Source organism: Megalobrama amblycephala, linkage group LG24, assembly GCF_018812025.1.
Source record: "Megalobrama amblycephala isolate DHTTF-2021 linkage group LG24, ASM1881202v1, whole genome shotgun sequence".
Taxonomy (NCBI): Eukaryota; Metazoa; Chordata; class Actinopteri; order Cypriniformes; family Xenocyprididae; genus Megalobrama; species Megalobrama amblycephala.
Window position 1 is genome coordinate 1,656,510 of NC_063067.1, and position 25,794 is coordinate 1,682,303.

Below are 25,794 nucleotides of genomic sequence, written 5' to 3' on the forward strand. Positions count from 1 at the left end.
GCAAACTTGGCTTTTAAAGCGGAACTCAGTAAGATTTGCGTAGCTCCCCCAATAAAGTCGCATTTTTTATTATTTTTGGAGCAAAATCTATATAAGATGCTTCAAAAACTTCTAACTAACCCACTGATGTCACGTGGACTACTTTGATGATGTTTTTATTACCTTTCTGGACATGGACAGTATACCGTACATACATTTTCAATGGAGGGACAGAAAGCTCTCAGACTATATAAAATATCTGTGTTCTGAAGATGAATGAAGGTCTTACGGGTTTGGAACAACATGAGGGTGAGTCATTAATGACATAATTTTCATTTTTGGGTGAACTAACCCTTTAAGATAGCCTTAGATGTTATATGAATATGGTCCCTGGAGCATATTTTATCAGCTGGCAAGTTTCAATGCACATTTAAGAGTTAAAGTTGCAACTGTTATTTTCCTACTCTGTTAAAAACAACCCAAGTTGGGTTGAAAATGGACAAACCCAGCGGTTGGGTTAAATGTTTGCCCAACGTGCTGGGTAGTTTTATTTAACCCAACTATTGTGTAAAATTGCTGTATTGCTTGCTTAATATGAACCCAAAATATGTTGGAAATTAACATTTATTAATATTAAATATAATAATTAAACAAAAAACATTTATTAAACAACCCAATCGCTGGGCTTGTCCATTTTCAACCCAGCCTGGGTTGTTTTTAAACCAGCATTTTTAGAGTGCAACAATAATGGAAAGATGAAGCTTATCAGTCACACTATCACCCCGTTTGAACTTTGTTTTCTGTTTTGCACCATTTCCTGTCAGTGTCATCATAGTTGTGCATTTCAATTCACTAACTTGAAATTCGAGTCAATATCAGTTATTTTGGATACTGTATATCAGTACAAAGCTTCTGTAGCATTATACACTACCGTTCAAAAGTTTGGGGTCAGTAAGAATTTTTATTTTTATTTTTTTGAAACGAAATTAAAGAAATTAATACTTTTATTCAGCAAGGATGCATTAAATCAATCAAAAATGGCAGTAAAGACATTTATAATGTTACAAAAGATTAGATTTCAGATAAACACTGTTCTTTTGAACTTTCTATTCATCAAATAATCCTGAAAAAAAATATTGTACACAAATATTTTGTACAATTGTACACATTAAATGTTTCTTGAGCAGCAGATCAGCATATCAGAATGATTCCTGAAGGATCATGTGACACTGAAGACTGGAGTAATGATGCTGAAAATTCAGCTTTGCCATCAAAGGAATAAATTACTTTTTGAAATATATTCAAATAGAAAACAGTTATTTTAAATTGTAATAATATTTCACAATATTACTGTTTTTTACTGTATTTTTAATTAAATAAATGTAGCCTTGGTGAGCAGACGAAACTTCTTTTAAAAACATAAAAAATCTTAGTGGTTCCAAACTTTTGGACTGTACTGTACATGGGAATCAGTTGGTACTACATTAATATTGAAGGTAAAATGAACTGATTTGCATATGAACTTAAATTTGTGTAATAATAAAGTTCATTTTTCTAGCTGACTAACGAGTTTATGGTCACTGAATATGTTTGCTCAATGTTAGCCTAATGTGACGTTAGGTGACATTGTTTACAAGCTGTTATTAACGTCTTTCCGCGGTTGAAACACTGCGAATACACGAAACATGATACGGATTTCGGTAAGTTGAACTGGATCTTTTATCATACCTTCAGAGGTTCATTCATGTTTATTTCGCGCTGTAACTGTATTAAAGCCATAGACAGTAAAAGAAATGGACACAGCGACCCCATTGGAACTCAATTGAGAGAAGTGAAGCCCATTTTTAGCGATTTTTAGCACTTCCGTTTCTGACGCGCAGACTCAAACTAAGCTTGATGACGTCCGCAACCTGTCTGACAGATGTAAATCTTCTAGTAGCTGTGCGTGAAAACTGCCATCGTTAATCTTGCAGAGACGGCGAGCTTGAGCGGGGAGTTCTTTGGCGTGAGTGAGCAGGAGTAAGTATTCTGATTAATTATTTTGTATAGTATTTTAAAATGTAACGCCAGTACGCCATATTAAGATAATCACCCCGATTGCCTGCGAGCTTCTCCTCCTGTCTCTACGGTAATTTCTCTACTGTGCGACAGAGAGTCGAGTGGTTATGACGCAATCGTTAGCCTATTTTTACAAAAACTGTTTCTACGGGGCCATAATGTAACATAGAAGGTAATTGAGCCCTTTATACATTGTCGTGTATCTTTAGAAATAAATAATGGACAAATGGAGTCTTTAAACGCCTCAGATGTAAAGTTATTCACTGTCAAAGTGACGCCAAAATGAATGGGAGTCAATGGGGATGCTAACGCAAGTGAAGTTCTGCTACAAGATGGCGGCACCCGGCCGACTTCAACTTCCGGTCGACTTCCTTGGGCACTGATTAAAGCGGAGGAGAGAATCAGTGCGCATGCGCTACGCGCTGCCGCAGCTTCTCTTGAACTGACGAGGCGCTACAGCAGTCACGACCATGGTCATGACACATTAAAGAGCGCCAAAACGGTATTTATGTTTTTTATTACGTAGTAAAATGGGCTGAATTTGAAATATGAGACTTTTTTATGTCAAAAGCAACAAACCACAAATCTTATTGTGATTTATTGGATGGTTACGTATCCTCGCGCTTTTTTAAGTGGGTATATGGAAATCCTTAACCTTTCCTAGTGGGTATACAGCGTATACCTGCGTATCACGTAGACTACACTACTGTGCTCGCCTCAAACACACCACTACAAGTCAATTAACCATCGTAAGGACTTAGAAAACTATTTATGAAGGTAAAAAAAAAGTTACTTTAGTAACTTTAGTTCTGCTTTAACACGATCGACGCGGGTTCGAATCCGCCTTTTGGCGAGCTTGCATTTATTTTCAATAAAGTGGAAATAAACTGCGAATGAGTGTTTAAAAACATTAAAAGTGTTTATTGGGTAGGGTTATAAGGGAAGGTGTAGGGAGCGTTTTTATTCTCCCAATAAGGCAGCATCCATTTAATATTTTTAATAAATATAATCATTTACACTCTATATTATTGCATCCTAATGTACAAAAATACTGAGGTGCAAATAGTATCTGCCAATATAAAGTATAGATAACATCTAATTACTATTTACTCTTGTTGCAAAGAACTGATACTATTTTTTGATACTATATCGCTATTTGCGCTTGGTGTGAACCGGGTGTGCCTCATACGTCCTGAAAAGTGAAGCTGCGGGCTCTTTGATCGCCCCCTGGTGGCTGGATGCAGTACAGGTCATAAACCTCGCCCTCTCCATTCAAACGAATGAGACTTGAGTCAAAACATAAAAATAAATCACGCTTCAAATAAAATTTTCCAAAAGATGGTTTTGCTCATTTAAGGTTGTTATTACGCTGATATATTTTCATTTGCTCGTTTTTGTGATAAGTTTGATTTTAGCTAGCAATTTGATGCTATAGAAACGGGGTGTGTCGTCATGATTGACAGTTGTGATTGACAGCTTCTCTGAGGACTGTCGGAGCTTCAAGGGGAGATGAAGATATGTAACTACTATTAATTTTCGATTTCTGTGTTATTTCACACCAACAAAATGAGTTGTTCAGCAGTAAACTGTCCGGCCTACAGGATCTGACGGATCACTTAACTTTTTTCGGTAACGTTAAATGTGGGATTTATAAGCTAATTAATAAATGTTATTAGTTAAGATAACACGTCTACGTTAGCCATGACAGGAAAAAGCAGGTGATCGTTATCTGGCAGTTACTAATTATTTTTATGGGTATAAAATAATAATTAGCAGGACAAAACTACTCTAATTACAGCAATCGATCTCCTGTAACGTTAGTTCAACCTGATTTGAAATGGCAGGACCGTTTCTGACATTTTAGAGTTGTTTCTAGTGGCATATTATATTGAGTTTATCTACTGAATTTGCTGTTTCAAAAATATTATTGCTCTAGAAACAGAATAGCATATTATTTTAAAATGTGTATAATTTAGCCTATTTAAAGGCAGGGTAGGTAAGAAATTTTGTTCCAAATTTGTTTAAACTTTCTATATATATACATGCATAATTAAAATGTAAGAACTCTGGTAAAAAGAGTATAAAAATCGAGTGACTCTAGACCGTTTAATCTGTATTAAACACAGCTCATTATTTCCATCCGGGACGAAACATAGGATTGGCTTAGGCGGCTGTCACTCTCTCGCAACCATGGCAACCACCCTTTTGCCACACATGACCTGCCCACTTGCGCGCGCACGTTTGATTTGGGGAATCCAAGAGGCACGGATCCTAGGAATACCAAAACAATGGCAGAGAAACAGCAAGCTAAATTCACAGTATCGGCCTATGCAGTTAGTGAAGGCAAACCAGGCAAAAAAAGGAAGACAGTAACAGTACAAGAAAAGGCAATGAACAAAAAGTCTTTGGATAAACAAAGAAATAAAACGCGAGTTAATATCGGCGTGGCTTTCCAGCGATGGCGAGAACTGAGGGAACTCAAGGGGCTGAAAAGTGACTCCTTGATGGCTTTATTTCTGCTGGACAGGTAAATCTTTCTTTTTGTATTTTGATCATACATATTTTTTTGTTTATTTTTTCATGAAGCATGTGTCATTAGCACACGTAGCTGCGTAATATAGCTAACATAACATTACTTAGCGAGCCGTAGTAGAGACGATAAATAATGATAGCTATAGTGTTGAATTGTGCATAATTTTACCCTCTGTCTAAGTCTTTTACCATGTTCACCTGCAAGTTTACCTGCACGTTTTTTTCGCCTTTGTTTTGTTTTTATATTCTCTACCTATGTTTACTGATGTCTTTATCTTGTATCTGTGTGTGTCGTACACACTTTGTTGTATGTGTGTGTTATTATTTTGTGTCTGCAATGCAGTTGTGAGTTGATATTTGAGTGTATGTTACTCTGTTGATCTGTAGAACAACGTATATGTTATGAATCTTACACGAAATTCATCTTCATCACAGTGTAAATGATGGTAATGGAAAAACGTGTATCATGCAACCTGTTTTTAGCTTTGCCTTATAGATAACTAGCTCGTTAGCGAATCAAAAAATATATATTTTAAACTTTACCAATATCAATATGCTAGCTTGATAGTGAGTACTAAAATACATCTTGTTTGTTTATCTTCATAATTTTAAAGTTATTTTTATTACATGTGATTCTGACATGATGTCACTACATGCACTGTGCTCCTTCCTCTCCGCTCGTCTCAGGTAAATAATGCGTCTTCCAGCTCAGTGGTCGGAGTCACACGTTCATGCGTTTTGGGGGCGTGGCTTTGGAAGGAGCCCAGAAGGGAGGGGGTGGAGTGAATGGAAATAATGAGCTGTCTTTAAAACAGTCGTGAGAGGTCTACAGACACTCGATTTTTATACTTTCTTTTTCAGAGTACTTACATTTTAATTATGTATTGATATATAAATAAAGTTTAAACAAATTTTGAAAAAAAGTTTTTTATACATTTTTTTGCCTACCCTGCCTTTAAAGTACATCAATGATGACGCAGTCGTCTGGGCGGAAGTTTGATACCGCGACTCCGCCTCCGGCTCCACCGACGATTCCTTCTGCGCATGCCCAGGCTCCAAACTGAGGTTTTTGCGTAAGCGTAACGTCCATCGTCGAATGTTTTACGTTCAGTTCATTACAATGGAAGGAAGCGGCGTCGCGTCATCCGTCTTTTTACAGTCTATGGTGTAAATAGCCGCTGCCTAATAATAAACAGAACTATATCATCCGTTGGTGTGGAAGCTAATATAGTTATTGTTCTTGGTGTGAACAGGCCTTAAGGGTGTGTTTAATAAAACATGCAAGTATGAGGTTCAATTTGTGCCATAAAAGAGTAGCTGCTTTTTACATTTGTCCACGTCGACAGTCATTCCGTACTTAAATAAAGTGATATATATGTTATTACCTGGATGTCTGTAAAATGCATTGCAGAACAATAACTTATAAAGCATAAAATTGAGTTGAACACACAACAAATGCAAATAAAACGACAGCAATGTATTGCACGAAGCAGTCAACGTTTTTTGACAAATGTAACGGCGTACACTGAATGTCAAGTGTTGTGAATCTGCAGCTCCTAAACAACACAAGTGTCCATCAGCTCTCATGATAGTGAAACTAATTTTAGCCTGGTGTTAAAGGGTAGAGAGGGAGAAACAGGGAAAAGAGAGGCGTGCATGTGATCATCATAGGTGCCCTTTAGGTCCGAACCCAAACTAACTCTCACATTTCCCCATTTAATTCAACCCTGACCTTTCATTCAAGTCTGGAGGTCGACTAGGGAGAGTCTGAGTGTTTCGACACCACAGCTGAAAGGAAAAGACAGGGCCTGTCCCCAATGATGCCCAATCATTGTTATCTTCTGTTTCTGTAATCCCTGATCCCTTCTTACTGTAAATATCTGACTCAAGATCTAGAACATGCTCATATAATAATATTGATGTAATCTGAAACCCAAAGGCATGTGTTGCCATGACCTCTTACAACTTGTACTAATTTTCAGTATGCGTGGAATACCCAGGCATCATAATATATTGACTAAAATTTGCAGTATACAACCTGATGTTTACAGTTACAAACTGAACATTTTTCTAAATAATGGGCACTTACAGCACACTCTTCAGTATACAGTCAAGAATTATGCAATCCATTCCAAACACAACCAGAGTAAGTGACTGTTAATCTAAAAAATGGCATGATTGATCTGACAAAAAGTCAAACATTGCCACTAGAACTACATTAGCTGCTTAATTTAATGCTTTATAGCCTGATGTGTGTATGTATGCTGGTTTTGTCCTGTATATAAAGACTTATGTGGTTCTGACTAGTTAAAGCGGAACTCAGTAAGATTTGCGAAGCTCCCCCTACAGGTTCCTTCAGTGAATCACACTCTCGTAAATACTCCAAGCGCAGCTCTTGACTACAATGACTACAACGCTCACCAGCGCAGTAGTTTTGCAAATACAGTACAAGAAATCTCGATGGAGGTGGGTAATTTTTGAAATTGTCTTATAAAGTGAGGTCATTATGTGTATATTGAATTACCGTAAAGCATTTTGTCACACCCCCATGTCATCCAAGATGTTCATGTCTTTCTTTCTTCAGTCGAAAAGAAATTAAGGTTTTTGATGAAAACATTCCAGGATTATTCCTTATAATGGACTTCAATGGACTCCAGACGGTTGAAGGTCAAAATTACAGTTTCAGTGCAACTTCAAAGGGCTTTAAACAATACCAAACGAGGAATAAGAGTGTTATCTAGCGAAAGGATCGGTCATTTAAAAAAAAAAATACAACTGTATATGCTTTATAAACACAAAATATCACCTTGAACATACTTCTGGTTTCCACATTCTTCAAAACGCTTATGCTGTATGTCCTACGCCTTCCCTATTATACTTATGGAACGAACACAGCGCCAGTTTAGTTTTTTTCCGTATTTCCGTAGTTGTATTTTTTTTCAAAAAATGACAGATTGTTTCGTCTGGTATCGTTTAAAGCCCTTTGAAGCTGCACTGAAACTGTAATTTTGACCTTCAACCATCTGGAGTCCATTGAAGTCCACTATAAGGAGAACAATCCTGGAATGTTTTCATCAAAAACCTTAATTTCTTTTCGACTGAAGAAAGAAAGACATGAACACCTTGGATGACATGGGGGTGAGTAAATTATCAAGAAAAGTTTATTTAAAAGTGGACTAATCCTTTAAAATAAAATAAAACAGTGCCAGGGGTAAATCACAAAATCACATTAAATTAAAAAAAAAAGTGCCTCATGTGATTTTTTTTTTAATGTCATTCAAAGCAGATCCATATTGTTTAGTTTCGTTTATTACATTTATATTTGAATACTTTGTTGTAATATAAAGCATCCGCGCTGTGGGCGTGTCCGCAAACATTCGCGCGCTCTGTAAATGTTTGGTGTTTTTAGACGCTCCCTAAGGTTTCTCCCATATACGGGGACGTTGTTGAGAGACCGTCTATAAATTGCGCTGCGGCAGAAGGAGCGCGCACTCACACCCTGTCAAACGCCGAGACTGACACCGACCCGGTTCGCCCTCAGGTAAACACGCAAAACCGCACGTATTTCACGCAAACTGTGTTTTTATGTGAGTTTTGCTGAGAATTTGTTTCGCGGTATCAAACGGGCGCGGGCGCGAGATCTGCTGAAGTGCGTTGAAGTCTACAATGTGGAGCTGCTGCTTCCTGATTTGAGCATCTGATCTGAGATCAGCCAACTCTCGCTGGCTGCCTGTCGCTACTTAGCACGTCTTCTGATCTGGGATCTGCATTTAATTTAATATAAAACTACACCGTCAGAGAGCTGGATGAGTGAATAAGTTTGCTGTTAGGAAATATATTGTGTTCTGTGGAAACAGAAGCTGAATGCAGAGTTTGTCAAACTGGAGCAGATTTAAAATCGTCAAACTTTCTTAAGTAAACCGAATGACCTTCACGCTTCCGGTGGCACCATCACAGATTGTTGAATTTTACAGTCACTTTTTAATTTGACAAACCGCGCGATTTAACGTAAAGATGCACAATGATCAAATATTTTATTCACAAAAAAAAAAAAGTTAAACTCGGGGTAAAGTCCGCTCAGAGTACCTCATTATTGCGTCATAAGGGGGTTATTTAATAACTGATTGTTGCGTCAATGTGCACGCGCCTATAGACTGCAGTATTGGATTTATAGGGTCACGTGCCGCACGTTCGTGGGCAGCTCCGCGCGCTCGATAAGATGTTGTGCTGTGATTGGTGATTTGTGCTCTGTCCATCTCGCAGACAAACTGACAGAAAGCTTGAAAATGTCATAGAAATGATGAGTTCAAACGTATAAATATCGATTTAAAAAAATAAACGATTGGTACCTGAGATATAAATGGAGAAAAAATCGAAACATTGATTTAGCAATCTCTGAAAAATGAGAATTGTGAACCCTACTTTTTTTTTCCCCTCACAATTTTGACTTTTTTTTTCTTCTTGCAATTGAGTTTGTTTTACACTTCTGAGAAAAAAAAAACATTACGAGTTATAAAGTCTGAGTTAAGAGAAAAAAGATTGTGAGAGTCTATTTTTTTTTTTTTTTTTTTTTTTTTTTAAGCAAACTTCCATAGTCCATCTGCATGTCAAATTATATTTGCATTGTTTACATATTTTCCACCGCAAAACTGCATTTTTTTTTTTTTCTACCAATAATGTGCATTGGATTTAAACTGTGGAGATCTGGTGTAGATTGAGTTGAGTTGCTTTAAATCAAATCTACTGTGTGTGTGTGTGTGTGTGTGTGTGTGTGTGTGTGTGTGTGTGTGTGTGTGTGTGTGTTGCTCTTACAGTGGAATAGTGTCATTGCTCAAATGCAAAGGTCAGAGTGTTGTGCACAAAGGTCAGGGTTCGGCAGGGCTTTGTAAAGGTCATATAGAGTTGTCGAGACACACACACACACACACACACATTCTCCTGAGGTCTTCTCTGTCTTCTGCTGTAGCCGCTCTATTAATAGAGGCGAAACCTCAGACTGTACATGAATCAGACAGCTGAAGTGTGTGTGTGTGTGTGTGTGTGTGTGTGTGTGTATACAGTATTTTAAGGTTTGTGCAGATGACTTAACTCGTTTTTGACTAATATAATCTTTGTTTTATTTATAAAAATGGTGCAAAAGATTCTCACACCTTTTTTTGAAAAGCTTTGGAGGGTTAATCTCTCTCTCTCTCTCTCTCTCTCTCTCTCTCTCTCTCTCTCTCTCTCTCTCTCTCTCTCTCAGGATGTCCATCAGTAAGATTCACGCTCGTGAAATCCTCGACTCTAGAGGAAATCCCACTGTTGAAGTAGATCTTTACACAAGTAAAGGTACAAACACAGTGTTATTTCACTATTATGGTTTCATTATTTTAAATCTGTATATTTCATTTTAAGTTTTAGTATTTTGTTTTTGTCACAATAGTAAAAAAAAAAAGAAAAGTCTATATAGTTTTTGAAATTTTAGGTTATTTTAGTACATAAAGTTAAACTAAAAGACTAAATTAAATCAGTTAGTGTTTCAGTTAATGTTTTTATTTCAAGTAACAAAGATGTTTTTTTTTTTTTTTAATGGGTTTCAGTTTTAAGGTACGTTTACATGACGATGATGTACAAAAACTTTTCAGTTCTTAGTACAGACAACAACATTGTCAAAACGATCTGCGAAAATGACATAAAAACGCTGCATTCTGCTGCCAGGCCAGTAGATGGCGATGTCACTTTATAAAGAAACATTATGCACATGTGCATGATGTCGTCACTTTCACAAATTCACAAAATTTTTCAAACTTAGGCTGCCAAAATGCCACTGTCATGTAAATTAATGGGCAAAATGCATGAAAGGTTTTCCGTTTTTAGTTGAAAGCGATGTCATGTAAACGGCCTCTTGGTTAAATATAATAACCCTGCCGCCCTAGTAACGACAGAACACATTAGCAACTGCTTAGCAACACCCTAGCAACCTTTACTGAATAGACTGCTAGATCAATAACGTTCACACTTTTTTTTTTACTTAAAAATGTCTTGAGGAAATGTTCTGTTTGTAATTGTTGGTTGATTTCTTGTGGTTTCAGGTCGTTTCCGGGCGGCTGTTCCCAGCGGCGCTTCCACTGGAGTTCATGAGGCTCTGGAGCTCCGAGATGGAGACAAAACCCGTTACCTGGGCAAAGGTACATCTGTCACACACACACACTTCATTCATTACTCGCAAAGACAGATCATCAGTGTGTGTGTGTGTGTTTAAGGTACCCAGAAGGCCGTGGACCATGTGAACAAGGAGATCGCTCCCAAACTGATTGAGAAGGTGAGATCATGGATTGCCTTTTTCCTCTCACATATTTTAGTAATAATAATTTGAAAGCTCACTCAAAATTCATCCTTTGAAATCAGGCATTGTGTTACAGAGCAAACGCTACTTTAAGACCTTTTAGCGGCTCAATGTTTGTGACATCAGCTTCAAACATAGCTTGGTTAGACAGATGGCTTTGATTTTTATAGTAATTTTAGAATCCAAAATATGAAAATATGTATTTTAAATTACTAAAAATGTTTGGTTCAGTACTACATTTGCTTTACACTAAACTTACACTGTTTATTGTTTGATCTCTCTCTCTCTCTCTCTCTTTCTCATATATAATATACACTACCAGTCAAAAGTTTGGGAACATTACTATTTTTAATGTTTTTGAACGAAGTCTCTTATGCTCATTAAGGCTGCAGTTATTTCATAATAAATACAGACAAAAACAATAATATTGTGAAATATTATTACAATTTAAAATTAGGTTTTTCTATTTTAATATACTTTAAAATATAATTTATTCCTGTGATCAAAGCTGAATTTTCAGCATCATTACTCCAGTCTTCAGTGTCACATGATCCTTCAGAAATCATTCTGATATGATGATTTATTATCAATGTTGGAAACAGTTGTGCTGCTTAATTTTTTTATAACCTGTGATACTTTTTCAGGATTCTTTGAATAAAAAAAGTGAATAAAAATATCAGCATTTATTTAAAATAGAAATCTTTTGTAACAATTTACACTACTGTTCAAAAGCTTGGGGTCAGTAATTTTTCTTTTTTTTTTTTTTTTTTTTTTTTTTTTTTTTTTGAAAGAAATTAATACTTTTATTCAGCACTGATGTGTTAAATTGATAAAAAGTGATAGTAAAGATTTATATTGTTAGAAAAATTTTTTATATTTTGAATAAATGCTGTTTTTTTTTTTTTTTTTTTTTTTAACCATTTATTTATTTTATTTATTTATTTATTTTTTAACCTTTTATGAATCCTGAAAAAGTATCACAGGTTATAAAATAATATTAAGCAGCACAACTGTTTCAACATTGATAATAAATCATCATATCAGAATGATTTCTGAAGGATCATGTGACACTGAAGACTGGAGTAATGATGCTGAAAATTCAGCTTTGATCACAGAAATAAATTATATTTTAAAGTAAATGAAAATAGAAAACCATAATTTTAAATTGTAATAATATTTCACAATATTATAGTTTTTTTTTCTGTATGTATTATGAAATAAATGCAGCCTTAATGAGCATAAGAGACTTTGTTCAAAAACATTAAAAATAGTAATGTTTCCAAACTTTTGACTGATAGTGTATATTCATGGCTATTATTAATAATACTTAATAGTAAACCTCATAGTATTTTTGTAAAAATAATAAAATATTTCAAATATGTAATCATTTTTATAATTAAACTAATGAAATGCTTCATAAACCTGATAAATATTCATATTTATTTGATTCATCCATCATATATATCAAAATGGATAACTTCCGCCATCTACTGGCCATTATATTCATAACATGATTTTAACCTGACAAATCAAATATTCTTTTTTTCACCAGATGGCCCAATCGCATGATGAAATTCTCTTATTTTCTTTGTTTCAGCTTATAAAAATAGAGATTTTTACTGTAATGAAGCTAAAAGTTTTCATATTTGCTTGTACAAATGAAGATTGTACACATTTACAGATCTAAATGACCTAAAATCCCAAAAGAAGTGTATGATTTAATTTGTTACTACTTCAGAGAAATTAATTTTATTTAAAAAAACATTTTTACTGTTCCTGGTCAAAATTAGTGAGAACAGCCAATGTGTGACCCTTTTTTCCCCAATAAATCTGATAGTCAAATTTATTTGATTTATCCCATCATCCTTGTGTCTCTAAACAGAAGTTCAGTGTCGTTGACCAGGAGAAAATTGACAAGTTCATGCTGGAACTTGATGGAACCGAGAACAAATGTAAGTATCTCACTCACACACACACACACACACACACACACATTAAAACTTTTTAATTAATTTTCTGTCATACTTTATCTCTACCACAGCTAAGTTTGGTGCTAACGCTATCCTGGGTGTGAGTCTGGCCGTGTGTAAGGCCGGCGCCGCTGAGAAGGGAGTCCCGCTGTACCGCCACATCGCCGACCTCGCCGGAAACAAAGACGTGATCCTCCCCGTACCCGTACGTGTGCCGGCCGGCCGCCGCTCCTGTGTCAGTCGTCCGTCTCTGCTCTCATCCCTCTCCTCTCCTTTCTTCATCTTCAGGCGTTTAACGTCATCAACGGAGGCTCTCACGCCGGCAACAAACTGGCCATGCAGGAGTTCATGATCCTCCCCGTGGGCGCCAAGAACTTCCACGAGGCCATGAGGATCGGTGCCGAGGTTTACCACAACCTGAAGAACGTCATCAAAGCCAAATACGGCAAAGACGCCACCAATGTAGGAGACGAGGGCGGTTTCGCACCCAACATCCTCGAGAACAACGAGGGTATGAGTTGTCTGATGTCACTGTATATAAACAATGTTCAAACGTTCTCTAATCAAGATTGATTTCTGTAGCTCTTGAGCTGTTGAAGTCCGCCATCGAGAAGGCCGGCTATCCTGATAAGATCATCATCGGCATGGATGTTGCAGCATCAGAGTTCTTCAAGAGCGGAAAATATGATCTGGACTTCAAGTCACCTGATGACCCCAAGCGCCACATCACTGGAGAGCAGCTGGGAGATCTATACAAGAGCTTCATTAAGAACTACCCAGGTACACACACACACACTGACACACACACACCTGGTTTGTGCACAAACAGACCCGTTTATGTGCATCTGGTCTGGGTTTTTCCGCAGTCCAGTCCATTGAGGATCCATTTGACCAGGATGACTGGGAGAACTGGAGCAAGTTTACGGGATCTGTTGATATCCAGGTGGTGGGAGATGATCTGACTGTGACAAACCCCAAACGCATCCAGCAGGCGTGTGAGAAGAAGGCCTGCAACTGCCTCCTGCTTAAAGTCAACCAGATCGGCTCTGTCACCGAGTCCATCCAGGCGTGAGTATATAGCGCAGCCTCCTCGCAGAGCTGCACCGCAGGGCCCATTACGGCCTCCTCGCAGAGCTGCACCGCAGGGCCCATTACGGCCTCCTCGCAGAGCTGCACCGCAGGGCCCATTACGGCCTCCTCGCAGAGCTGCACCGCAGGGCCCATTACGGCCTCCTCGCAGAGCTGCACCACAGGGCCCATTATGGCCTCCTCACAGAGCTGCACCGCAGGGCCCATTACGGCCTCCTCGCAGAGCTGCACCACAGGGCTCATTACGGCCTTCTCGCAGAGCTGCACCGCAGGGCCCATTACGGCCTCCTCGCAGAGCTGCACCACAGGGCCCATTATGGCCTCCTCACAGAGCTGCACCGCAGGGCCCATTACCGCCTCCTCGCAGAGCTGCACCACAGGGCTCATTATGGCCTTCTCGCAGAGCTGCACCACAGGGCAAAATTCATCAATTATAAAACTAATTCTATTCAGTTCAGTATTGATTCAATTCAGTTGAATAATAGTGTCAATGTTGCAAAATTCATCAATTATGAAAGAAATTCAGTTCATTTTCTGCTGTAAATCAGTTCTACAGAATTCAATAGTGTCATTATTCATCTCAATTCAGTTCAATGTTGATTCGATTCAGTTCAGTTAGTATTAATGTTGCAAAGTTAATTATGAAATTTAGTTCAGTGTTAATTCAGTTCAGTTCAATAACCATGTCGATGCTTCAAAATTCATCCGTTATGGAACTAATTCAGTTCAGCGTTGATTTGATTGTTCAATAATAGTGTTGATGCAAAATTCATCATGAAATTAATTTGATTCAGTTCAGTAATTATTAATGTTGCAAAATTAATCAATTATGAAACTAATTGAGTTCAGTATTGATTCGATTCAGTTCAATAAGTGTCAATGTTGCAAAATTCATCAATTATGAAAGGAATTCAGTTCCGTATTGACACTTATTGAACTGAATTGAATCAATGTTGCAAAATTCATCAATTATGAAAGGAATTCAATTCATTTTCTGCTGTAAATCAGTTCAACAGAATTCAATAGTGTCATTATTCAGCTCAATTTAGTTAAATGTTGATTTGATTCAGTTCAATAACCATCTGAAACTAATTCAATTCAGAATTAATTCAGTGTCAGTTGCAAAATTCATCAATTATGAAGTGAATTCAGTTCAGTATTGATTCGATTCAGTTCAATAAGTGTCAATGTTGCAAAATTCATCAATTATGAAGAGAAATTCAATTCATTTTCTGCTGAAAATCAGTTCTACAGAATTCAAGTGCCGTCATTCAGCTCAATTCAGTTCAATAACCAAAATTCATCAATTATGAAAGAAATTCAACTCGGTTCAGTATTGCTTCAATTCACTAATAGTCAGTGTTGCAAAATTAATCAATTATGAAAGGAATTCAATTCATTTTCTGTTGAAAATCAGTTCTAAGAATTTAATAGTGTCAGTATTCAGCTCAATTTAGTTCAATGTTGATTCAATTCAGTTCCATAACCATCTGCTTCCAAATTCATCAATTATGAAAATAATTCAATTCAGTTGTCGATTCGATTCAGTTTAATAAGTGTTAATGATGCAAAATTCATCATTAAACGAATGATTCAGTTCAATGTTAATTAAATTCAGTTTAATAAGTGTCAGTGTTGCAAAATTCATTAATTATGAAGTGAATTCAGTTCAGTATTGATTCGATTCGGTTCAATAACGGTATCAATGTTGCAAAATTCATCAATTATGAAAGGAATTCAATTCATTTTCTGCTGAAAATCAGTTCTACAGAATTCAATAGTGTCATTATTCAGCTCAATTTAGTTCAATGTTGATTCAATTCAGTTCAATAACCATCTGCTCCCAAATTCATCAATTATGAAAATAATTCAATTCAGTTGTCGATTCGATTCAGTTTAATAAGTGTTAATGTTGCAAAATTCATCAATTATGAAAGAAATTCAACTGCTGAATTCAAACGAAATTCAAATGCTGTTTCTGCAGTAAATCAGTTCTACAGAATTCAGTGGTGTCATTCAGCTCAATTCAGTTCAATAATCGTGTTAATGTTCCAAAATTCATCAATTATGAAAGAAATTCAACTCAGTTCAGTATTGCTTCAATTCACTAATAGTCAGTGTTGCAAAATTCATCAATTATGAAAGGAATTCAATTCATTTTCTGCTGAAAATCAGTTCTAAGAATTCAATAGTGTCATTATTCAGCTCAATTTAGTTCAATGTTGATTCAATTCAGTTCAATAATCATCTGCTCCAAAATTCATCAATTATGAAACTAATTCAATTCAGTTGTTGATTCGATTCAGTTCAGTAAGTGTTAATGATGCAAAATTCATAATTAAACGAATGATTCAGTTCAATGTTAATTAAATTCAGTTTAATAAGTGTCAATGTTGCAAAATTCATCAATTATAAAGTGAATTCAGTTCAGTATTGATTCGATTCAGTTCAATAACAGTGTCAATGTTGCAAAATTCATCAACTATGAAGAGAAATTCAATTCATTTTCTGCTGAAAATCAGTTCTACAGAATTCAAGTGTCGTCATTCAGCTCAATTCAGTTCAATAACCATTTGCTTCAAAATTCATCATGAAACAAATCTGATTCAGTTCAGTTTAATAAGTGTTAATGTTCCAAATCAATTATTTATGAAAAATTCAACTCAGTTCAGTATTGCTTCAATTCACTTCACTAATAGTCAGTGTTGCAAAATTCATCAATTATGAAAGGAATTCAATTCATTTTCTGCTGAAAATCAGTTCTACAGAATTCAATAGTGTCATTATTCAGCTCAATTCAGTTCAATAACCATCTGCTCCAAAATTCATCAATTATGAAACTAATTCAATTCAGTTGTTGATTCGATTAGTTCAGTAAGTGTTGATGATGCAAAATTCATCAAACGAATGATTCAGTTCAATGTTAATTAAATTCGGTTTAATAAGTGTCAATGTTGCGAAATTCATCAATTATGAAAGAAATTCAACTGCTGAATTCAAAAGAAATTCAAATGCTGTTTCTGCTGTAAATCAATTCTACAGAATTCAGTGGTGTCATTCAGCTCAATTCAGTTCGATAATCGTGTTAATGTTGCAAAATTCATGAATTATGAAATGAATTTGATTCAGTTCGGTGTTGATTCAATTCAGTTGTATAATAGTGTTAAGGTTGCAAAATTCAGTTTCTGCTGTAAAGCGGTTATATTCAGCTCAATTTAGTTCAATGTTGAATCAGTTCAATCAATATTCAACGGTGTCAGTGATGCAAATTTCCTCAATAATGAACAAACTCAATTCAACAGATCTGTTTTACAGCTATAAATCTGTCTGTGTCTGTAGTTGTAAACTGGCTCAGTCTAATGGTTGGGGTGTGATGGTGAGCCATCGCTCCGGCGAGACCGAGGACACCTTCATCGCTGACCTGGTGGTCGGTCTCTGCACAGGACAGGTACATGATATGCATCACGCAACAAAGCGCAGTCACCTCACTGCGAAAACAATGTTCAGTGCAGCTTAATGAGTTCTGCCACACTAACGCATCTTCACCTGTGATCAGATCAAGACCGGCGCCCCCTGCAGATCAGAGCGTTTGGCAAAGTACAACCAGCTGATGAGGTCAGCGATGACATCATACGCTTCACAAATCAGGTTAAAGGACAATCTGTGTGTGCCAAACCCTCATCTGTCTGTCTGTGTTCAACAGGATCGAGGAAGAGCTCGGTGACAAGGCCAAGTTTGCGGGAAAAGACTTCCGCCACCCAAAACTCTAAACCATCCAAGTTCCTCCATCAGTATTGCAGCATCACAAATGTACTTTTTTTGAAATGAGAAGTAAATAAAAAAAAAAAAGTGAAAGAAATGGAGTTTTTGTGTCTGTTTATTATGTGCACAGTCAAATCTTAGTAGTTTTTTTCCCCCCTGTACATCAGGGGTTCACAAACCTATTCTTATTCTATTTAATGGATTAATATTATTTATTTTGAGTGCCACACCCATATCTCAACATCCAATCAACAACCGATGCACAGAACCAAGTCCCTCCCTACGTTTTTCTCGTCTCAAAACAGAAGAAAAGATCTGTAGCTACTATATCGAGAATGAATGATCTTCATCTCTCCCTTTTAAACTGGGACTTTTCCGCTGCTGACGTCAGAGAGCTGAAGGAATGGGAGGTTTTGGGTCTCGGTGTGAGTGTTGCTGGGCGACGATCATCAGGCCGAAAACGCTTCAGCGCGACATCTAAAAAAACAAACCCGTTTGTTTGTGTGTGTGTCATATTAGCATGTGTGAGTATGATGTAGTGTCTAGGGGTCAGAGGTCAGGCTGCCGTTGGCAGGCGGTTACACTGAGAGAGTCACACTTTCACACACTCTTCTGTGTTTTTGAGTCTCAAACTTTTTCACACACTATTTAGGAGAAAATGAGCTTAATTGTTACAAAAATATCTTAAAATATAGAATTTATAAAAAATAAAATAGGCTTGGTACAATAATTAACACTTTGTTTTTTAAATGCATCTCTTCTGCTCACCAAGGCTGTATTTATTTGATCATAAATACTGTAAAAATTGTGAAATATTATAATTTATAATAACTGTTTTGTTTGTGAATATATAGTAAAGTGTAATTTATTCCTGTGATCAAATCTGAATTTTCAGCATCATTACTCCAGTCTTCAGTGTCACATGATCCTTCAGAAATCATTCTGATATGATGATCTGATGCTCAATTATTATCGGTGCTCATTATTAATAACGGTTATTATTATACATTTTGAAGACTGGTTTTTAATGTGTTCAGTTTCTTTGATGAATATAAAGTTCAAAAGAACATTTATTTAAAATGGAAATCTTTTGTAACATTATAAATGTCAATATTTAAAAAAAAAAAAAAAAGAAAAAATAAGTGATAATTATCTTTCAAATAATTGCAGAATAAATGCATTATTTAAAAAATAATAGTAATATATTTAATGGTAATATATTAAATATATTTCAAAATAAGTAATAAATTAAAAAAATAAATGATTGTAAGTGATTAATTTCAAATAATTGCAGAAAAAAAGTATAATTTTTTATATTATTAATTATTATACATTTTTAAGACATGTTTTTAATGTCTCAGTTTTTTTTTTGATGAATATAAAGTTCAAAAGAACATTTATTTAAAATAGAAATCTTTTGTAACATTATAAATGTCAATAAATATTTTTAAAAATAAATTATATTTAAATGTTTAAAAAAAACAATAATTTAAAAGAATTATTGATAGTAAGTGTATAATTGCTGAATAAATGTATTTAAAAAAATAGTAATATATTTAATGGTAATATATTAAATATATTTAAAAATAAATTAATTAAAAAACATGATTAATAGTGATTTTTTTTTTTTATAATTGCAGAATTTTTTTTTTTTTTTTTTTTAAATTAATGGTAATGTATCACGGTTTCCAACTGTTTTCAACACTGATAATAATCATAAATGTTTCTTGAGCATCAAATCATCATATCAGAATGATTTCTGAAGGATCATGTGACACTGAAGACTGGAGTAATGATGCTGAAAATTCAGCTTTGATCACAGGAATAAATTACACTTTACTATTTATTCACATAGAAAACAGATTATTTAAATTGTAAAAATATTTCACTATTTTTACTGTATTTTTTATCAAATAAACAGCCTTGACGAACACTAATTCCCATCAACTGTCCGTTAGTGAATGTAAAGTATAATTGTGTATGTACATCAGTCTGTCGGGCCGTACGGAGGTTGAAAGGCCCGTGACCCGTGGTCATTGCTAGGGAAACTCTCATCTGACGTGGAACTATTGTGTCTGCGCTCTCACAGGAGGAAATAGTTCCTGAGCGCCGCCCGTTTCCAGGGGGAACTTTTATGGGGGGCGGAACCTGAAAGGGTCAGAGGTCGCATCAGTCTGTTACTGTGAAGAATGATGAGCTATAAAGAGGCGGACGATTAAATGTAACACAAAGCACAAAAATGTGAGCGTGTGTTTGTGACGTTACAGACCTCTGGAGTGAAGCGCATCATGTTAGTTGAAGCCTTACAATCATCACCAAGGCTTTCTGAACTTAAGAGTTGGTGTGTATCAGCTGGAGAAATGAGGATCTGCGCTCAGTATGGAGGCCGTGATGAGTCGTGACGTCTGTGGAGGGCCGGAGGGGCGGGGCGTCGCTCACGGCAACAGTTAGCTATGCGTGACATCACAGCGATGTTCCTTAAAAGGCCTGTTGTGCACCTGCTCGGGCAGAGACCCGTCCTGAAGACGTACAGGACAGAACTGAACGCCACGATAACGTGATCGAAAACACTGGACAGATATTTACTTTACGACTCTACTTGTTTAACAAGGATGGCTTTTTCATCTCCTCTAAACTTTACCTCCTCTCTTCTTCCTGCTCTCCTCATGCTCCTCATCATCATCACCGTAACAATGCAGGTAGAGGGACGGCCGTCGCCACGCCAATCAGATGCTCAGGTGAGGATTTCACATCTGACTCGACCAATTGTGTGAGTTTGGGGGCGGGACTAGCTGGCTGACTGACAGATCAGTGTTTGGGAAACCTGTTTGGTAACAGACAGCGCTTGTGTGATTCTGTTCGGGACATGTTGTATACTGCTTATTTCTTTTTAAAAATAGCAATATTTCACGATAATCATTAGTGCATTCAATTGTTGTCACATGACCTCTTTTGTTGCATGTTTAATAAAGTGCAACAGTCGGTTCTGAACAGTGTTTTCCCGCGGAATTGGGCTACTTTACACTGTTGTCGCGGGTTGTTTTTCATGTCCGCGGGTTGAAGCGACCTGAAATTACATGATATTTAGCCCCTGGAATATGAATTTTACCAGAGGATCCCCGCCAAAAATGCGGATTTTTCCCCCCGAATTTACTGTGATTGGGCTAGTTTTGGGTTAGTTTTGTGTGAAAACCTGGCAACCCTGGTTCTAAACTAAAAATCCTGTTCGTTTTCTCTAATTTTGGAAATGATTTTTAATGAAAACGTATAAACCGTTAAAGTCAGCCCTACTGTGAGTTTGTTAATCGATTTGCTTTAGTTGAAGTCTGATCTCATTATTTAACTTATTTTTTAAAATAATTCGTTCTCAACTATTTTGAGAACTTAATTGAAATGTGTTAAATGTAATGTTTCTATAATCAATAATTTAATATTTAATTTGATTATATAATTTGAATTGTATCTCAAAGTTATGAACAAACGTTCTGATATTAGCGCAAAAACATAAAAATTATTTATACATATTGTTCATGGAACGTTTTTCCTTTTTGCAGTGTTTCTGCTAGTTTCATTATGTTCGTTCAAAATTAATGTTCCCATAATGTTTGTTGAATAAAAAAAATTGAATGTTCCCTAAACGTTTTTAAAACGTTAAAAAACATTTTGAACATTGAAAGAACATTCAAAAATCTAATTTTCATAACTTCATGGGAACGCTAACGCAGAAAGTTTTTTTGTTAGCAAGGCTAAAGCCGTTAAATTTCAAGTCTTTTTGTCGGGTTTTCAAATCAAAGTTTAATGTTGTGATTCTCCTCTGGTTCGCTTGGTTCGTGGGTTATGTAAAATGTAATCCACGTGGATTATCTCGTTTATACCTTGGTAATTTGGCAGCATTGATAATTTAAACGGTTATTGATGTTTGCAGCGTAATATTTGACCGGAAGGGTAAAAATGACGGTTATTTTCGTCAGTTACGGCTCGTTAGATCTTCCCGCTTTAATCAGACACAGAGAAAAAGTGCGGTAAGATTACATTTACTGAATAAATGATAACGACTAATTGATTTGAATTCATAAGCGAGAGAGAGAAAGAGAGAAGAGCGTGTGCGAATTACCTGTCAGTTCAGCAGTAAACGCTTTTATTGCACACCTTCCAGCCAATCAGAATCGAGTATTCAGACAGACCATAACAAGATCTTATGGTAAATTTAATGGGATGAAATACGGAAGCAACGCCGCTGAAAAAAGTGGGCAAAACCTGTTGCTCTCTATTTGAGAGATTTGCATCTGTCAATTTGCAAAGATTATTTATTTTAATCTTCTCTTTTTTTTTTCTTTTTTTTTGTACAAACGGAGGGTCAAGTCGAGCGCATTGCATTGTGGAGTCGCACACTAACAAAATCTTTATCAATAAAATTATATATGACATAAATAGTACAACAAATGTTTATATTTGGACTATTTTAGACTGGTCAGGTCAGGGTTGCCAGGTTTTCACAAGAAAACCCGCCCAATTGCTCCTCAAAACTAGCTAAAACTAGCCCAATCGCATTTCAGGGGGGGTCCCACGGTAAAAATCACTTTCTGGGGGGTAAAATTCACGTTTTTAGCAGGGCTCCCCTGATAAAATCGCATTCCAGGGGCTAAATAACACGTTATTTTGGGCCGATTCAAACTGCGGACATGAAAAACAATTCCGCGGGAAAACTCTGGACTTGGCAACAGTCGTCAGGGTGCCACCGCTGCGAAACAGCACAGTACCTGCGTGACTCATCATAGACATAAACAGAGAGAAGTAGTTCCGGCTACAATATTCTTCCACACGTGCAGTTTTGTTTATTAACCGCTAGAGCGCCAAAAGTAATGGACTGCAGCTTTAAGCTTTAAAATTGTTTTTAGATGATTTAAAATGCAAAATTACCAGTTTCATGTTCACATTAATGACACATAAAAACATTCAGGGTTATCATATATAAATAAGGGTGCATTTACACAACATAAAAACTGAAAACTTTTTACGCGTTTTGGCCGTTGATTTACTCGACGACAGCATTTAGCTTGAAAATGCGTTGTATTCCATTTATCATCTCTGTGTAAACTAAATAAATGCAAATTTGTGAAACGGTGACATGTGTATTATGTGTTTAGTCAGGCGCGTAGTATTTCTTTAAAAAGTGACATCGCCATCTACTGGCCTGGCAGCAGAATACAGCTTTTTTAGTTGTTTTTGCAGATCCGTGTGAAACAGGATAGTTTTGATAATGTTGTCGTCTGTACGTGAAAAGTGCAAAGGAAAAACTTTTCCATTTTTAGTACATCATTGTTGTGTATATGTACTCTAAATATATGATAGAAATATAGTAGTATTGCACACTGTAGTATTTGAGTCATCCAGTTATTTATAAACATTATAAACTGTGTGCAGGTTCTGCAGGATTTGTTTGGGCTGAAGATCGGCTCTCTTCTATTGGCTCATCCAGAGGTCATCGAGGGGTCAGCAGACGCCGCCCCTCCCCTCTCAAACGGGCTGCAGTCGCCCCGCCCACCGTCACGTGTGTTTCTGGACTTCATGAGCCGTCACAGGAAGCTGCAGGGGCGGAGCCGAAAGGTCGTTGCGCGGGGGTGTTTCGGGATGAAGGTGGACCGGATCGGGGTCATCAGCGGTCTGGGATGCTGACGCACGCAGGTACACATAAAATAATTAAAAGATGTTTGATCTAAAAAAACACAAAGCATATTTGTGATATGTATATTTCAGTTTAAGCGATATTAAAGGATTAGTTCACTTTCAAAAAAAATTTCCTGATAATTTACTCACCCCCATGTCATCCAAGATGTCCTTCTTTCATCAGTAGAAAAGGATTTTCCAGGATTTTTCTCCATATAGTGGACTTCAATGGAGCCCAAACGGTTGAAGGTCAAAATTACAGTTTCAGTGCAGCTTCAAAGAGCTCTACATGATCCCAGACGAGGAATAAGAGTCTTATCTAGAGAAACCATCACTCATTTTTTTTTTTAAAATAAAAAGTTATACACGTTTTAACCATAAATGCTCATCTTGAACTTGCTCTCTTCTTCTTCTCTATAAGAATTCCAGTAGTGTAGACGCTGATAAGTGTATTACTGCCCTCCTCTGGTCAAAGTTTGAACAAAATTGTCACATACAATATGCTAGTGCAAGTATATAACAATTAGTTCAAACTTTGACCCGTGGAGGGCAGTAAATTATCAGGAAAGTGGATTAATCCTTTATCAATCATAAAACACGGGATTAAACCTGTTTATCATTTGTATGTAAGTAATTGTTTTGACTCATTTTCTGCATGTGTGTTTGTGTGCAGGTGAGCGTGAGGATCACGAGTTCGTCATACAGACCTTCACCTGCAAACATTACTGAATCTTTCTGTTCTGATGTTTTAGCATCTGCTGGATTATTTTCAGTCCAAACGGCTGTAATATGACCATCTGCAACAACAAAACTCGCAGTTTTGGCCTTTGAACATAGAACTCTGACATATTTGTCGTTTTATGATCCTGAGGTTTTCTCAGTTGTGTGTGTGAGAGTGTGTGTGTGTTTGTGTGAGTGTGTGACCTCTGGCTGATTGTCCAGTCAGTTTTGTTTACCTTGTTTACCATGTTTGACGTGACAGAGCTTCTGTTCAGACATTTTGTGAGTGGGAACTTGTTCTCAATATTTAACACAAGTTTAAACTTGTCTGTGTGATGTCCATAAATGTTATTTAACATCTAAATTAAAGGTGTTGTTGATTTTGAACCCGACTGAAAGCATGTGTCACTCAACAATGAAACTGCACAGATAAAACGATTAAATTTACAGTATTTTAATGCAAGAGCAAGAAAGGAAACTTTGCAAAGACTTGAGGAACTGGTAAATCAAAAATATATTTTCTAAGTATCAGCTCTGCACAGGCAGCTAAATATTAAACTGTGGTTTTAACACCGTATAGATGCGGAAAGAGAAAGCATTTTCAGCATCTAGACCTATTTGTATTTTAATTCAAAGCATGAAAACGAGCTCATGCAACTTGCAACATTTGACATGAGACAGGATATCAAACTTGGCAGAAAGAATACGAAAGGAAATGGCACCACATAAAAAGAAAGTTGTTCAAATTGCACCTTTAAGGCTACATCAGCTTATCGCTTAAAAGGACATCCTTTTTACTCCTAAAATACATATGAGCTACATTTTAGGAGTAAAAAAGGTGCAAAGATGTCCTTTTGAAGGATTAGTTCACTTTCAAATGAAAATTTCCTGATAATTTACTCACCCCCATGTCATCCAAGATGTTCATGTCTTTCTTTCTTCAGTTGAAAAGAAATTAAGGTTTTTGATGAAAATATTCCAGGATTTTTCTCCATATAGTGGACTTCAATGGAGCCCAAATGGTTGAAGGTCAAAATTACAGATTCAGTGCAGCTTCAAAGAGCTCTACATGATCCCAGATGAGGAATAAGAGTCTTATCTAGAGAAACCATCGCTCATTTTAAAAATTTAAAAAAAAATTAAAATTGTAACCATAAATGCTCATCTTAGCTCTCTTCTTCTTTCTCTCTATTTGAATTCTGGCAGTGTAGACACTGCTAAGTGTATTACTGAAAAATCCTGGAATGTTTTCATCAAAAACCTCAATTTCTTTTCGACATCTTGGATGACATGGGGGTGAGTAAATTATCAGGAAATTTTAATTTGAAAGTGAACTAATCCTTTAAGGGTACTGAAAGAACATACAATGGATTGATACAATAATAACGTTTTAAAGGATTAATCATAGAAATAACCATAAAAGAATAATCAAAATATTAATAAGCATAATATATTTTTTAATATATATACACCAATAAATAACTGTCAAAGTGCGTATGAAACACAGTATAAATTTTACTTTAACACTTTATTTTATATACACACAAACACATATTTATTTATTTATTTATTTTATGTACTATCAACACTTTTAGATCAATAACATACATTGAAACAATCGAAATAAATAAATAAATGTAAAACAGGGGGTAAAACAATTATACAACGATTCAAAGTTTTAGTTTTCAAATA

At 36.1% G+C, this 25,794-nt stretch overlaps 2 protein-coding genes across 3 annotated transcripts; both read left to right on the top strand.

The window, feature by feature from the left end:
- The first annotated feature begins 7,970 nt into the window (after positions 1 to 7,970).
- eno3 (enolase 3, (beta, muscle)) lies at positions 7,971 to 17,812 on the top strand. 2 transcript variants are annotated; one of them, XM_048177962.1, is made up of 12 exons: positions 7,974 to 8,110; positions 9,812 to 9,897; positions 10,641 to 10,736; positions 10,812 to 10,870; positions 12,777 to 12,846; positions 12,936 to 13,069; positions 13,153 to 13,375; positions 13,447 to 13,644; positions 13,731 to 13,932; positions 17,293 to 17,401; positions 17,510 to 17,568; positions 17,657 to 17,812. In XM_048177962.1, the coding sequence occupies exons 2-12, from the start codon at positions 9,813 to 9,815 to the stop codon at positions 17,721 to 17,723; spliced, it is 1,302 nt and encodes a 433-aa protein (XP_048033919.1). In that variant the 5' UTR covers positions 7,974 to 8,110; position 9,812; the 3' UTR covers positions 17,724 to 17,812. The 2 variants fall into 2 exon arrangements, with proteins under 2 accessions (XP_048033920.1, XP_048033919.1); XM_048177963.1 differs by lacking the exons at positions 17,510 to 17,568; positions 17,657 to 17,812 and having other exon boundaries at positions 7,971 to 8,110; positions 13,731 to 13,973; positions 14,010 to 17,356.
- A 1,723-nt stretch (positions 17,813 to 19,535) lies between these two features.
- On the top strand, positions 19,536 to 24,494 carry si:ch73-265d7.2 (C-type natriuretic peptide 2). The gene is made up of 3 exons (XM_048179289.1): positions 19,536 to 20,453; positions 23,140 to 23,400; positions 24,056 to 24,494. The coding sequence occupies exons 1-2, from the start codon at positions 20,328 to 20,330 to the stop codon at positions 23,389 to 23,391; spliced, it is 378 nt and encodes a 125-aa protein (XP_048035246.1). The 5' UTR covers positions 19,536 to 20,327; the 3' UTR covers positions 23,392 to 23,400; positions 24,056 to 24,494.
- Positions 24,495 to 25,794: the final 1,300 nt, after the last annotated feature.